The following is a 15,663-nucleotide window of genomic DNA, read 5'->3' on the forward strand; positions in this document are numbered from 1 at the left end:
ACAAGAATAATAACACCTAACAGTAGGTAAGAGGCGAGTAGCAGGAAAGTGCTTCATCTATATCACATTTGAGACAAAGTACAACTGCGTGAGGCAGGAATGACCACCCCCAAGGAAAGTGAGGTCTGGAGGGGGTAAGGAGTCCAGCCTTGGTTATGTGGCCAGCGACAGAGCTCTTCTAGCTCCCTGAAGGCATGTCCTTCCAGGGTGAGAATCTGGATGCAGGGTTTACATGCCTCCTTGTCCCTGTCCTTCCTTCCCCGCACCAGGGCTGAGTGGGGGACATTGCCTTAGTCCGGCTAGGCAGCACGGCTCCCGGTTTCTTTCTTTCTTTCTTCCTGGCTCATTCTATTTATTTTAAAATGTCGTTTTGTTGACGTAGTGTTGATTTATAACCTGTGTTACTGGTGAACAGTGAAGTGATTCAGATATATGCGTATGTGTACGTATATTCGGGTTTATCACCGGATACTGAATAGAGTTTCCTGTGCCGTACAGCGGGACCTTTTCGTTTATCCATCCTGTATGTGGTAGTTTGCATCTGCTCATCCCAAACCTCCAGTCCACCTCCCCACCCCACCCCACCCCACCCCATCCCCACCCCACCCCATCCCACCCCACCCTCCCTCCTTGGCAATCACAAGTCCCTTCTCTATGGGCCCATTTTTTTCATTCCGGCATTTGGGTTTGGTACCCAGACTGCCATGGTCCCAGGAGATGCTGTTCTTCTTCCGGGAAAGCTCCGAACTACATCATTGCATAGCTCCTGCCACGCAGGCCTCGGCAGGCGTGGGCAGTGGCCGCCAGTGACTCTTGGGAGAGCCCCACGGCCAGTGTGTGCGTGGCTCCAGCTGCCCACTCTGTTTTCACACCCGGGGGAGGGGTGAGGCCACAGGGGACAGGGTGGGGGACTGTTTCAGAGTGTGGACCCCTCAGGCGCCAGCTGGTCCTGCCAGGATGGAGCCCCTTGTGGGGGGCGGGGAGTGGGAGAGAGAGGAGGGCTGAAGACCTTCCGGAAGCAACTCTGCTAGGCTTGGAGGGAGTTTGGGGAGGGAGAAAAGGCCTCTCTGTCCTGGCCACCCATCCATCGAACTCTGGACTCCTGGTGCTTGCGCTCAGCCTGCCCCGCACGGCGCCCCCACCCCCACCCGCGCGGCAACTCGCCTCTCCCGCCCAGAATCCGTCAGAGTGAAAGAATTTCCAGATACACAGAAAGAAAATCTCCGTGGGGAGCCTCGTGCAGATTCGCTTTTCGCTTTTCGGGGAGGTTCCTGAATGAGAACAGGCCGCAGGCTCACCTGTACCCCCGCCTCTGGCCCGCAGCTCTGGGGTCTCCAACCCAAGGCGACTGCCTCCCTCCAGCCCCTCCAGTCGCCCTACTCCTGGATCAGGTTTCCCCGTCTTTCTCCCAGGCCTGAGTCCTCATTTTGCACGCCCTCGGCCTTCTCCTTCCCTTGCACTTCTCCTCTGCGCCCCCCATACAGCCACCTCCCGAGGGCTCGGGGCTGAGCGGGGACTCTGGAGCGGGCTTCTCTGAGTTTTCCCTGAAGATAACCAAGCATCACACTCAGGTGGGCGGACTCCTGTGTCTTGAGTCTACTTGGTCAGGGAGTGGAGGGTAGGAGGCCCCTTCCCCTGTCCCAGGTCCTCCAGGGCTGGCAGCTAGCGTGCGTGCTGTGCAGTACCGGGCCCAGGTGGTCGGCACGGTAGACCCCATCCCCTTCTTGCTTGATCCTCACTCCTCACCCCCGCCCACCCCCTCTCCGCCTTTGGACTGACTTGGGCTCAGTTAATACCTTGGTTAATACCTCCCTGAGCTGGGATCAGGGCTTACCCCCGATGCTGCTTTAAAAAAACAAACAAACAAACAAAAAAAAAAACGGAAACACCAGCTAACATATGGAGATGTCATCCTGGTTAAACAAATTACAGTTGAAGACGGCGTGATAATAACTGAACAATCACCGCAACTAGAAGGAGCGGCCTCTAACCTGCCAGGTGCGCCCCGCGAAACTGGGCTCCATCCAGGAGCACGTGAGGATGGGCCCGGGGCCTGAGACAAGGCGAGGGAGCCCCTACGCGGCACCCAGCTTTCGGGAGACTCCGTGGGACGATCCGAGACAGGCTTCCCTCGAGGGCAGCCCCGCCTGGGAGGCCGCAGGAGCACCAGGTCCGGCAGACGAGGGCGACGGAGCCCCTCCCTCCTCCTGGTCTCCTTCCAGACCTCGGAAGAGGTCGCTTCTCAGGGGGGAAGCCCGCGCCGTGGCGGGGGGGTGCGTCTTCCGTGTGTCCCGAGGGTCTCCCCACTGCCCTCTCACGCCTGGGGAGAACGCCGCGTGCGTTTTCCTTTGGCGAGCAAGGGGCCCAGTGGTGCGCGCTGGTTCGCCCGCGTTTGGGGGGCAGCAAGAGGTATGATTAGGAGGGAAGATGTTAAAACAAGAATGGCCGGTGTAAGCCCTCTTTCTTTCCCTCCCTCCTTCCCTCCCTCCTTCCCTCCCTCATTCAGTAGATTCGTATTTAAAACAGGCTCAGAAATTTTAATTTGAATTCCAGGCGCTGAGCTCAGGTTAGAATCGTGCCATTTATACCGAAAATCACCATCGAAACAACTAGAACCAAGGTCTATTTCACCAAACAGCCAGAGCTCCTTAGTGGGTGACCACTGCGCGCAGGCAGCTAGATCTCGTTGGGTTTGGCTTGAGACTAGGGATGGGCAGCAGAGCTGGCGGGTTGGAGAGGCGGCGGGGGAATATCCCCTGGAGGGGCGGGCGCGGCGCGTGCGTCGACCGGCCGCGCTAATAGATGCCGCGGTTCAGAATCCTCGCCGCTTCCCAGCGCTCCCGGCGCAGGGGCGCATGTGTTGCTGGAATTCAATCCGTGGGGGGAATGCAGATTGCGCTGCGACCCACTGGGTTTGATTTATGAACGGTTACTCCAGCGATTGTTTACACATTGCATTTCAGGGCCCCCGCGCACCCCCTTAGGAGCCGGCGCCAGCACCCGCGGCCGCCTCCGCAGCCTCCTTTGCGGTCCGCCAGCTTCCGCCCCTCCTCCCCTTCCCTCGCCCACCTCCACCCTCACTTTGTCCAGGAAATCCGACTTCGCCGCCCTGGAACCCGGGGACCCACCTTCGGCTCTGCCTCCCGCAGCCTGCTCTCCTCCGGCAGTCCCAGACCCGGGGCTGCTCCTCTGAGTTTACTCGCGGGCCGTTACTTCTCCGTGAGACCACGCGGGCCAAAAATAGGAGAGGTGGAAGCAGCTCGCCGGCCGGATCGATGGGGCCCTCGCCGTTTCAGCTGAACTGTCTTATTAATTATGAAAGGACTCGCCTGATCCCTGCCAGGGACCACGCCTCTGGCCCCTCCGCTGGAGCCCTTAATGGTGGTTCCTCCGAGAGCTGCCTCCGGCCACGACAGAGGAAGCGGCGAGTCGCGAGCAGGGCTCGGCCCGTAGGCCGGTGCTCGGGCTTCTGACCCGCGTGGGTCCGCGTGTGCATTCTCAGAGGCGCCCAAGGCCAGCGCCCCCAAACCTCCCCTAGGAAGAACCCCTGCCTTTTGGCTTACAGAAGTAAAATATAGCTTCCCCTTTCTCTTAAGCAAACACGATTTCAGGGAAGCGGCAAGATGTTCTGGTAACCCAAGGCTTGAGGACTGTAGGTTATCAGATGGCTGGTGAACTGGTGAATTTACCACCTGGCATCCTGTGTCCCTTCAGGGAACCCCAAGAGAACTCGGCCAAGAAAGCAGGCTTGGGGCAGGAAACAGAGGACACCCCTATTTCAAACAATAACTTTTATTTTATACTTCTCTATACTTTGTAGCAAATCTTTTTTTTTGCTGAATTTAATTTATAATAAACTTTTTAAATTACATCTCTCTCTTTTTTTTTTAAAATCAAGGCTCTTTTATGTCAAAATCTTTTTTTTAACTATATTGTAGATTAACATTTAACATCCCCCCCTTGTGATCTATACCGTTGGATATTCAGGTATTACTGTATGTGGAACAGCTAAAACAAGAGGGAAAACCAAGGCAGTGGACTTCGAAAGATGCATCAACACGAGCAGGTAAAGCTTAACCTTTCAGTGACTTCAGCAGCGTTGCTTCCGGCAGCCTGTACCTCTGACCCGAGGTTTCCTCAACTCCCTCCCTCTCCCCATCGTAGCCTTGAAACACAAGGCCAACCATCTGTCCTTTCACTTTTCTCGAGGAGAAATGTGCAGTGGAAATGATCAAAACAAGATTCTGTGTTAGAAAGACAGTGAGCGTGAATTATTCACGAGATGCTGTTCTGTTCAGTGCATTTCCCTGGCCTTCTCCTCTCCTCTTTCCTGTTAGGAGGAGCCCATCATTGGTCATGTATTCACATGATTAATATAGTAGGCGGCCCAGGGCCGTTCCTGAGATTCTTGTGCCAAAAAAATAAAAATTAAAAAAAAAAAAAGAATGGGGTGGGTTTGCCGTTTTCGTGTTTCTGTGTGAAGACGGACTGAAGCTGAGGTCCGAGTTTGGGCTGTGCTCGCTTGCTCACTGATCGGTAGCATTTGGCAAATGAAACACAAGGAACCAAACGAAATCAGAAAGAGAATCAGGATTTCCCACAATTCCCATATGAGTGTTTTCAGCATCACAGAGAATCACAACGTCCCCAAAGAACGTATGGATCTTCCTCTCGGTTTCCGGGAGCATGGCGTGAGTGCGGGCGCGCGCAGGGGGAGCCGACCCGGCGCTCAGAAGGAAAGCCAGGCCGCTAAAGCTGCCGAGAGAGACACCAGGAGCACGGGCAGCGCCGGGAGCAGGGGCCCCGCCGCCCCGTTGCCGCCGCCGCAGAGTTCGAATAAGCTGCCTTGGATGTTGAGATTTTTGGATTCTTTTCTCAGTTTATCCCACATATCTTTCGCCCCTTCTTGGCAATCCGTAAGGGCCGTGACCGTGCAGCTGTGGAAATCCTCCCAGTATCTGGCGAGGAACAGAACAGAGCAGAAGGAGGTTCACTGTGGGCGCGGGCAGAACTCCGGGCCTGCGCCCCGCGAGCGTCCCCCTCGCGGCCCGGCCAAGCCGCCGGCGACCCTCCTCTCTGCAGCCCGGGGCGCCCCCTCTCTCTTCCCTCTACCCCCTCTCCCGGGACCTCGTCCCGTCCGCGGAGCCGCTGTCCAAGGTGGGGCCGCCCCTTCCCGGTCGGGTTCCGCGCCCACGGCGCCGCGCTGGCACCTGGGCCTGCGCTGACAGATTGCGGGCCTCTGCGGGCACAGCTAGGAAAACAGCGCTAAGCCGCGCAAGCTGCCGCCCATTAATGCCTCTCAGCTTGCAGGACGGCCGGCCGGCGCGGCGCGCAGCCCTCCCCGCGGCTCCGCGCCCCCCTCCCCTCGCCCTGCCTTCCCCTCCCTCCGTCTCCAAGCCGCCGCGCCCGCTCGCCTCGGCCTTCCGTCTCCTCCGCTCCGCCTTTTGTCTCCCTCTTTCCTCGTCTCCCTTCTCTCCCCTTCTTTGTCTTCCTCCTTTTTCCTCCCCTCGGGTTTCCCCCCGGGTCCCTTCGTCGCACCCTCCTCTTCCTCGCTCGCTTCGGTCCTCCGCGGCCCCTCGCCTCGCCCTCCCGGCTCGGATCCGGTGCGGAGACGGCCGCCCGCCTCTGCCTCCCCGGAGTCGGTGAGTGCCAGCGCCCGTGCCCCCGGGCCGGCTCCCTCGCCTCCTCCAGTTTCCTTAACCCATAGAGCTCAGGCCCTGGGCGCCTGGTCCCTGCTCTCCCCGACCCCTCACCCACCCCCAGGCCTTTCCTCGGCCCTGGACCCCGCGACCTTCGGGAGGTGGTGCCAGCCCCCCGCCCCCAGGCGCAGGGCCCGGGGCCAGCGTAGAGCCCGCCGCGCCGGCCTTCGAGGGGCCCAGCTCCCGGTCCTCCCTGCTCGCCTCTTCCGGAGCCCGCGCCTTCCTCGGCCGCTCGATCCTCCCGGGCTCGGCTCCTAGCCCCGCCCCCACAACCTTCATCCAACTTGTCCTTTTTTTTTTTTTTATTGTCCCCCTTTTCCTCTGAAAACCCAAAATAGATATCCAGACTAAATATAATTCCAACCCGTGATCGATTCCTGGGCCGCTGTCTCCTTTCGGGGCTGGGTCGATCCGTGCCGTCTTGCTAACTCCGGTCTGGCTCCCCCTTCGCCAGGGCCCTTGGTGTCAGGTCACCAGCGAGGGCCCTCCACGAAATCTGTGCGTTCTTTCCTCCCCTCCCTCCTTTCTGCTCTCCCGCCTGGACTGTAAGCACGCTGAAGGCAGGCTTTGTCCTGGTTTCCAACTCCCAACCCCATCTTCTGGCTGACGGTCAAGTTATAAACTTCTGTTGGACTGCCTTGAGCTCCGGCTGCTTTCTAATGACCTCCGTGAGTCTCTGATTTATGAGGACTGCAGGGCCTGGGGCACAAGCCTTCCATGTTCCTCAATTTGTAATAAATACTGAGATTTAGAGAAATGGAGAGGCGGCAGGACAGCTCTCTGCATAATTACACCTCCCAAAGGACATTTCAATCTCTCCTTTCTTTATGCATGCCCAGATGGGGACCAGGTCTTCCTGGAAGAGAGATTGGGCAGAGGAGGACAGAATCCAGGTGGGTCTGAGAGGAGGTGGGCTTCCCTGGTGACTCAGATAGTAAAGAATCCGCCTGCAATGCGGGAGACCTGGGTTCGATCTCCGGGTTGGGAAGATCCCCTGGAGGAGGGCTTGGCAACCCACTCCAGTATTTTTGCCTGGAGAATCCCCATGGACAGAGGAGCCTGGCGGGCTGTAGTCCATGGAGTTGCAGAGTCGGACATGGCTGAGCGACTAAGCACACGGCACTGAGAGGAGGTGGCCTTAGTGCCACCAACAGAGTGGCTCTCGGCCCAGCTGTGGTCTCTGCCAATTCTGGGAGGGCCCCACCCCATTTCCATTCTCCTGCTAAAGACCCAACAGCTTGGAATAAGCAAATTTGGGCAAAAGATGGAGGAATTGAGAGCTGATCTCTATTTACGCTTTTGCCCATCTTTATAGGTACTTTCTTCCCTGTCATCAGACATTTAGGATTAAAACAGGTGTGTGTGCATCCCAGATGCAGCCTTTTGTCCAGATAGGAAAGTAGCAGCCACTTGGCTGCTGTGGCTTCTGGTGGACACCAGGGTATTGAAAGCCTGTAGCAAAATTTACCCCTATCGAACTACTCAGTGCTTAACAAATAACATGCCACCCCCAAGGAATTAGGGAGAGAGGAGGGACTTGAGAGTATACAAAGGAGGGTGCAGAAAGTGGTCACCGCAACCTATGGGAAACAAGGAACACCTTTTGCCTGGGCTTTACGGGAAGGGCCGTGATGGGGGTGGGAAGGGTTACAGCTGTTTTTGAAAAATAAAATGAAAGTGTGTGTGCATGTGTCTTGCAGAAGATGGGGGTATTTCTAAGGTCTGCCTTAGCTGAGATGTGACTGACCCTCCACAGTACTCTGCTACCCTCATTTGCCAGTGGGAGCTGTGCTTTCTAGCCAGGCTCTGGGCAAACACCCCTGGGCCTTGTTGGGCCCTTAGCAGCCCTGGGCTGGGGACACCTTGCAGATGCAGGAAGGGGGGGGGGGATAAGCGAGGGAGATAGCTACCCTAAAGCTCCAAATTGGCTCTAAACTCCGCAGAGATGGTTACTGGACATGTGGGCAAAGCCATCCACACAAAATAAAATATTCTTTCAGTTTCTCTCCTCAAAAGAGAAAGAGGGATCTGCACTCACTTGCTGCCAGTGAAGTTTCTTGGCCTGTGCCAGAGGGGAATTTTATTAGAGGAAGGGGACAAAATAGGGGAGTTCCTTTCCTTATAGGCAAACCTGGTAGAACTACCTAAAACGCCCCTCAAGCCAAACCAAGTGTCCCGGTTGAAGTGCTCATTCCCGCAGCAGGAGAGGAAGAGGAAGAGGGCCTCAAAGCCTGGAGAGGAGCTGCCAGCAGCTGTCGGTGCCCCCTCACCCCCGGGTCCAGGGTGTGGATTGTGTGTGCCTCTGTGTGCACGGGTCAGGCTGTAGAGCGTGGGACTGGGCCCCAAGGAAAGGATTTTCCTCTGCCCATTCCAAGCCACAGGGTCCCCTTGGACAGGGCAGGCCCCAGCCACGGCAATGCGCCCCCCAGCACCGAAACCTTGCGCAACAGAGAGGACACTTACGTGCACACGGTCTTGATGTTCGTCTTGTCGTCCAGGCCCTGCGGGTAGTTGGCCATGCTGTCGCCCAGCTTGAGCAAACAGTCTGAAAAGCCCTTAAAGACTGCATCACACTTGCCCGCTGCTCTCACGGCCTGCACCAGGTACGCTGCGGGGAGCAGGGGACACTGGTCAGCGGTGCCACCACCCGGCCCCGGAGCCCCGCAGCCTGCCCGTCAGGACCCAGTGAGCATCGCCCCATCCAGCTGTGTCCAGTGGCGCCCAGGCTCGGAGCGCGCCAGGGCGAAAGGTGAATGAACGGTGGGGCCCGAGAACTTTCGAGCTGCACGCAACCCAGCGTCTTCTGCAGGTGGCCCGCCTGCACAGGTATGGGGGCGGGGGAGTCCAGGCCTTTCCTACCGTGCGACCCCCGCCTGCATCGCTCTCTCCGCATCTTTTTCGGTTTCCTTCGCTCCCTCTTCTCACCTCCGCTGCCTCTTTATTTCTTTCTCCTGGCTCCCTGCTTAGCTTCCCCAACACACCCCTAGCCGGCCCATCAAGGCTCTCGCAGTGCGGTTTCCCTTTTGTGAGGTGATGGAGGGGTGTGACGGCACAGTGCAGGGGTGAGGAAGGGGCTGGGAGGCTCAGAGCTGGGCCCCACAACCCCACCGAGTGTCTGTGAACAATCCCTGGGCTTGGGGCCTGCTGCTTAGAGTGGGCGCTGGGCAAGTACTGCTGAACGAATAAACAAATAAATTCTCTGGAAGCCCCCAGCAGCCACCGACTTGGATTGTTTCATTATAACAGGGATTGTCTACTGTGGAGTTCCTAGTGAGGTCCCCGTCTGCACCCCTACACCCCTAGACTGGGAGGGGGAAGGGTGGTCCCGGGCAGTTAGGGCCGGCAGGGTCAGGATGTGTCCGAGCTAGTGACCCTGGGTCACCTCCCCGGAGGCCAGATCCCTGAGGCCGGTCCCTTGCTTCCCTCTGCCTTGCTCAGCTCCTCGGGAAAAACCAGCCCGGCTCCGCGAGCCATCGTCGAGGCTGGACCCTTCCTCTCCAAGCCCCAGCTCTGCAGCTGGGGGCCGGGGTGGCTGCCACCAGGGGCTCTTGGCCTCTGGCTTGGGGCTTCCCCCAGAGGGGCGGGGGCCAAAGCCGGAGCGGAGGCAGCAGGTGGAGGAGGAAACTCAGGGGACACCGAGTCCTTGATGCTGGTCTCAGGCCAGCCAAGCCCCAAGGCACGGGACCGAGAGAGAGACGGGCTCCAGGCGGCGGCTGCGCTGCCAAGGCCCTTTCTCTCCATCCCGAGCTGAAGATGCCTAAGCCAGCGGCCAAAAGCACCCTGGGCGCCTGGAGTACGCACGCGAAGCACAGATCTGCGATGCCGGGAGAGGAAAGGGGAGAGAGGGGCCTCCAGGGCCCGGGCCCTGAGCGCCCGCCGCTTCCAGGCGGCGTTCAGGGCTCCATCGCTTGCGTGTGTCTCCGGGGAGGACCGGACACCTCACCGCTCCCAGCCGCCGGTCCCTGGGCCAGGAGCAGGCTAGGGGGAAGGTGACCGAACCCGCAGAGGCCTCCGAGAGCGCACCATTTGCAAATTGCTGCAGGGAGAGCGGGGCGGGCCTTAAGCTTTCTAATCCGGAACGGGAAGCTCGGGCCGATACGTCAACATTCGTCAACCTCCCGGTCCCCTCACGAAATAGGAAGAGCCCCTGGACTGCAGTATCAGCTAGAACACTGAGCGAGAATGAAGGAATAAACGAATTTTTTTTTCTAACAGAACGAGGGCGGATGAAATGAGCCTTGCGCGGCGTCCCCTGTAAACCACACCGCAAGCGCTGCTTTGCGGCGAGCAAAGGAAATAAAATACAGTCCATCCTCTCTCCCCGGCCCCCAATCTCTTCTCACCTTCACCCCCAAAACTTGGAGGCGAAAAAGCAGCCCCTAAGATGCACTGACAATATTTTAAAGGGAAACTGGGTTCTCCGGGGTCGCGGAGCGGGCTGGGGGGGACGCGGGAAGCGCTTCTGTCGTGGTATGTTTTCAGGGGCTGCTGGAAAACCTTCCACAGCGCGCATGTGTGTGCGCGCGCGTGTAAAATAAGTCGTGAAAATTTCTGTCTTTTGCAACTCGGATTCCTCGGTCTCTAGTTGGCTGGGGAGGCCGGGGGCTTGCCCCTGGGCGCGTTTGGAAGGCTCCTGCATCAGGGCAGGTGTCAGTCCCGGCCACCCTGCTGTCCTTCCTGAGCCCTGGCTCACCGAGGCTCGGGCGGGTGACCTGGGCTACTTCTCTGTCCTCCACCGTGTCCGTGTCTTGTGCCCTTTCCTTCCGTTCATTCATTTGTTCGACCTCTCATTCATTCCAAACTTCCTCCCGCCTAGTCTTCACTCGCCTTCACCACCCCTCCACCTCCCCGTCTTTGCCCAGCCCCCATTTTTCTTGCCAAATGTCAGTGATTTGGGACAGCTCCCAGCCGTGAATTAATAAAGATCGAGCCTCCGGTTCGGGAAAGGGCAGGCATTCGGGAACAAACATGCTCAATTTTAATTCCACAGGCAACAAATGGTCATTTCCCGGCCGAGGTTAATGTGTTTCAAGCGTATTTCACATGCACAGTCTCCGTTCAAAGTAAGGTTATTTCTCACAGGGAATGCAGAGTCCCAAACCTTTGGCGATTACAAGCCCTATATAAAAAACAACTGCTGTCTTGCTCTCTAAAAATCTGCAGTCATTGCAAAAACCACATCCACTTATTTCCAAGATCTAAGGGATTTGTTGCAATCAGAAATGTTCTTTATTTGTTGCAGCTCTTTGCATGAATGTCAAAGATTCAAAACATCAAATCGTTTCTTGGAATTAAAGGAAATGTCGCCGACATCCTGCATCTGTACACTCTAAAATCCCTACAATGTTCATGCAGAAAAGAAAATCAGATTCTGAAAATCCTGTCAAATGCATAAAAACCTATTGCAAAGAATCCATATTAATGTCTAGATAACTCCAAAGCCTGTTTGTTCCATATTTCTCATGAAGAAGAATGCTATGCATTTCATCTCTTGCCCCAACCAAACCAATTCCCTAAAGCAACCCCCCCTCCCGCAATACTGCAAGGATTTGTCTGCAAAGAATGCTACAGCCTCAAATGATAGGAGCCAACAATTCCCTCCTCTCCAGAAAACCCATTTGAAGAGTTTCTATTTTTTCTCTTGTCCATTCTATTAATAATCTGCTTCACTTTCACTTTGAGGCTACATTAATTAATGCTCTGACCCAGCAACAGAGAAGGGAGTTTTCTTGTGTTCCCTTCCATTACGCCTCCTTCATTTTGGATGGAAAAAAATAGGAACTTTCAAAAGCCCCAACGACAGTGGAACTAGGACTCAAGGCTCCTTAACATGAAATGGGGACTATGTGAATCCATCCATAAGCAACCCCAAAGTAGCAAAAATTACAAACACCCAACACCACCCATTGCAAACACTTCTTAACCCCTTCCTGTATGTAACACACAGATGCCTGTGTGGAAAAGAAGAGGCGAATGTGCATAGAAAATTATATCCATATATATTTAGCTGAACTCCTCCTTAATGATAAGCGTATTAAAAGATATACTCTGGGGTTTCCTATCATTCTCAATGTGCCCCCTAGCCCTATCTGAGCTGCCCGATGTGAACTGAACGCTGCAGTTAGGATATGGGGGGGGGGGGGCGGGAGAATGACAAAGTTCTAAATGCAGCAGTCTGAGCCCCAGAATATCTTTGCATTCTGCACATAAACTTTCCAGTTCTAGCTGCCTAGCCATCTTGTTCCTGCATTCACCTTTCGACCCTTCAAAATAAAGCCTTGCAGTATGGCAGGGAGCAATGCATTTCCCCAAAGCGCACCAAACCTGGTGCACCCAAGAGAAAGAAGCAAATACGGACGGACGTGCGCTTTGTAAAAAGAGGGGACAGCCCCTCCAGAAAACAGCCGGCCGCACACACTTCCTGCCGAATATTTGGAGTCTCTTTCTTTTTTAGCAAAACCAACCCGGGACGCGCCAGTCCCTAGGAGCCGATGCCCCCATCCCTGGGGTTTGCCGGCTTCTCCGCACCCGCCGGCGACCGCGGGCCAGTCGGTCCCCCCGGGTGCCTCGGGCCCGGCCGCCCGCCGCCCGCCGCCCTCCGCGAGCCCGGGCCGCCGTCCACTTACCTATTTGCACCGCGAGGATCAGTGAAATATATCTGCCGTTCAACTTAAGTCCCATCCTACGTTTAGTCAAACCATTTGCGACCGCAGACCTTTAAATAGTTAGTTTGGAGAACGCGGGGGAAAGCTGAAAAATAGGCATTGCCAACAAGTTCCAGGAGCGACGGAGACTTTATGCACGGGGAAGGCAGAGGGAGGAGAGAAAGAGAGGGAGCGAGGAAGGGAGAGAAAGAGAGAGAGAGAGAGGCCGAGGGAGGGGGAGAGCTGGGAATGGTTCACTCCATTAGGAGGGGGCGGAGGAAGTACAGCCTCACGCCCACGAGCCGGCCTGACGTGGGGGATGACACGGAACGATTTTTTTTTTTAAAATAAAGACACCTTGGTAGAGAATCGCCATTTATAGTCATCAGCAGCTCGAATTAATCAGTTATCTCCAATTAATGTGCTGTCCGAAGAGTTCTCGCCTCCCGGGGGTGGGGGGGGGACCACTTCCCCAGCTCGGCGGCCATCCCCGCCTCCTCGCTGTTCCCGGGGCCCCCCCAACCCCGCCCCCTCTCTGCGCAGAACCGGGGCTCCCTCTCCCCTCCCCGCCTGCAGCCGGGTAGTCCTGGCGCGCCCACTCGATTGTTTCAGCCCGCTCCTCCACCAGCTCCTGGGCTAATCCAGCCCCCTCCCTACGTTGTAGCGGGGTTCAGAGGAGCGGGAGCTGGAGGGGAAAACAGCTCAGCTCTAAGAATCTGATACCCCCACCTGCCCCCTGCGCTGGCCTGCTCGCGTTCTCCAGCCCTGCGGCTGGGCTCGGGGGCACGGTCTGGAGCGCGTGAGCACACACTCACGCACACACACGCGCGTGCCCGCGAGCCCAGCGGAGCGCTCCAGACCCTCCCGCACGCAGGGCCCGGAGCGCGAGCACACGCCGGGGCCCCGGGGTTTACTCTGCCCCTGCGGGGCCCCTGAAATGTGCACCGCGTGCCCTCCGTGATGCCCGCGCGGGCAAGAGGCCGCTTCTAGAGACGCGGCATCACATATCTTGGGGAGCAGGGAGAGCCGGCAGGAAGGAGCTCTGCAAAGGCGACTTTCGGATCAAGGGATTTACTAACTCTCAGACCTTTGGGAAATTTCCGAGGCCATCACCAGTGTGAGGGGTTCCTTCTGATCCTGATGCGCCTCTTGAGGTTTTGTTGTTGTTGTTGTTGGGCCGCACAAACACGCGCACACGTACCTCACGTACGCACACGCACACCCGGTCCACACACACCTGCACTGTTTGGTGCTCGGGCGCACACCCTTGTAGACGCAGCCTTCTCTGCAACCAAGCGCTTCTGCAGCTGCGCCTGTGCTCCTGAGAAGTGCTGTTACCCAGCAGCGTGAGTTAAGGATGAGAGGCGTTCTTCCTAAACGCCGTTAAGCTTTGGTTTCCTTCCCTTTCTCTGCACCAAGAGAAGCCTAAACTCTAGCTTCTTTCATCACATGCTAAGGAAGGAGTCGGCCAACTTTAAGCGCATGAAGAGAAAAAAGAAATGAAAAATGAAAATGACCCCTTAAATCTCCCCAAATTACAGGAGAAAACGAGATGTTAAGTGAGCAGTAGCTATGCGTGGTTAAGGTGACATCGAGTCGAATTCACTTTCCCCCGGAGCCGCGCCATCGGCGCTCGCGTCTCTTCGGGGATGCAGAGACGGGGAAAAGAAGGGCGGTGGAGGGTGACGCGCTAAAGGGGAGCGCGGGGCCTGACTGCGGCACTGTGTGACTGCACAAGGTGGGCCCTTACCCGCACCCGCCGGATCCCGCACGCAGAGGTGGGGGCCTAGGGGCGGGGCCCCGTATCCCACCCGCCCTGACATCTCCAGGCCTACGGTCTGGGAGGCCGGGCCGGGTCGGGGGGCGCGCCTTTCCAGCGTCCCGGAGCCTTGTGGTCGCCCCGGGTGTTTCCTTTCCTTGCGCAGGGAGGGCGCCTGGAGGAGCCGAAAACGTGGGCGGCGGGGGGCGGGGCGGGGGCCGGTGGCGAGAGGGGGGTGTCCCTGGGACCCGCCCCCCAAGCCCTCCAATGGCGAGGCGAGAGGTTGGTCCGAGGGGCGGGGCCTCGGGGAGCCGCCGCAGGCCCCGCCCACAGCTCCGCCCCACCCCCGGGGCCCCACGCGCGCGCCCCGGTCCCGCTCGGCCCAGACTTGGGGCGCCCGAGCCCAGCCCAGATTGCTGCGAGGCCCGCGGTGGGGGGCGGCGGGAAAAGGATATATTTGTCCTCAACGTCCTTGCCTTTTTTCCTGCCCACCCACTCAGGAGCTTCCAAGAGTGCCCTGGGATTTCCTCCTCCCCGCCCCCTGTCATCCGAACTTGGGGCGCTGGGGGCGTGCGAGCAGGCAGAGCAGAAGGCCTAAATAAAGCAGAGTGAAGTCGGGGGGCGGGGGTGCGGGCGGTCTGCGCATGCGCACAGCCGCCAGCATCTGGTGGGCGCCTGCTGAGGGGGAAGGGGCGCCGCCCCTGGGACCCCTCGGGCCTTCTCTCCACTTTCGTCCACTTTCGCCCAGCCTCCCCTCGCTGCTGTGGGTCGTTTGGAAAGTGAGATTAGAGTCAGTACCACGCATTAATGATATGGGGTGAATGGCTGAAAGCAGATGCTGGTTTTTTAAAAATTATTTATTTTTAAAAGTCCAGGTCGTTCTGCAATTGGTATTGCTTGCCAGGCTGTTTCCCCCAAATTCTTAGTTAAAGGATAACGAAATCCCTAGTTACCAACGCATGCTGGCGTTTGCGAACATTGCCGGCAATACCCACGGTTGGAGGTGGACTTGGAGAAAGTTTCCTCCTTTCTTTTTTTAATTTGAAACGTCCACTCCACATCATACTTGAGGCGAAAGAGCAGTGGACTAGAGCTGGAAGACGCAGGTAACCAGGCCTTGTGTTGTCAGTTCAGTGATGACCGGCCCTTGTCGGTCCCCCGCCCCCCGTCCCCGGCCCCCCGGCGCCCCGCCCCTCGGCGCCCCCCCCCCCCCCGCCCCGTCCCCCGCCCCCCGGCGCCCCCCCTCCCCGCCGCCACGCCCGCCCGCCCGCCCCTGCTTCTCTGAGCTGCGGTCTCGTGATCTGAAAAACGGAGGAGATCGGACTAGGTGATCTCCAAGGTGGTTATCACCTTTGGGGTTTTGTGAACAGGAGGTTTTCTAGAATACTGTGGAGGTGCCGCCCAAGGAATAAAGGATGCTAGTTACAGGCGCCTTCTTGTAGAGAACATGTTTCCTTTTGATAAATCATTTCATTTAAACTTAAAGAAACAAATACTATTCAGGATAAGATTAAAAAAAAAAAAGTCAGTGGTGCTGTTTGGATCTACATATCAAATTGAA

The 15,663-nt window shown here is 57.3% G+C and overlaps 1 protein-coding gene across 1 annotated transcript; it reads right to left on the reverse strand.

Annotated features, from left to right (window-relative positions):
* On the reverse strand, positions 3,777-13,014 carry NRN1 (neuritin 1). Its single transcript, XM_018039303.1, has 3 exons — positions 12,326-13,014; positions 8,163-8,307; positions 3,777-4,958 (listed from the first exon to the last, which is right to left on the reverse strand). The coding sequence occupies exons 1-3, from the start codon at positions 12,378-12,380 to the stop codon at positions 4,730-4,732; spliced, it is 429 nt and encodes a 142-aa protein (XP_017894792.1). The 5' UTR covers positions 12,381-13,014; the 3' UTR covers positions 3,777-4,729.

This window comes from Capra hircus, chromosome 23, assembly GCF_001704415.2.
Source record: "Capra hircus breed San Clemente chromosome 23, ASM170441v1, whole genome shotgun sequence".
Taxonomy (NCBI): Eukaryota; Metazoa; Chordata; class Mammalia; order Artiodactyla; family Bovidae; genus Capra; species Capra hircus.

Bases quoted from the DNA above. Each gene is read 5' to 3' on its own strand.
- NRN1 (XM_018039303.1), bottom strand. From the start codon at position 12,380: ATGGGACTTAAGTTGAACGGCAGATATATTTCACTGATCCTCGCGGTG. The intron at 8,308-12,325 runs GTAAGTGGACGG...TGCTCCCCGCAG, and splicing joins GATCCTCGCGGTGCAAATAG to CGTACCTGGTGCAGGCCGTG. The intron at 4,959-8,162 runs GTAAGTGTCCTC...GTTCCTCGCCAG, and splicing joins AACATCAAGACCGTGTGCAC to ATACTGGGAGGATTTCCACA.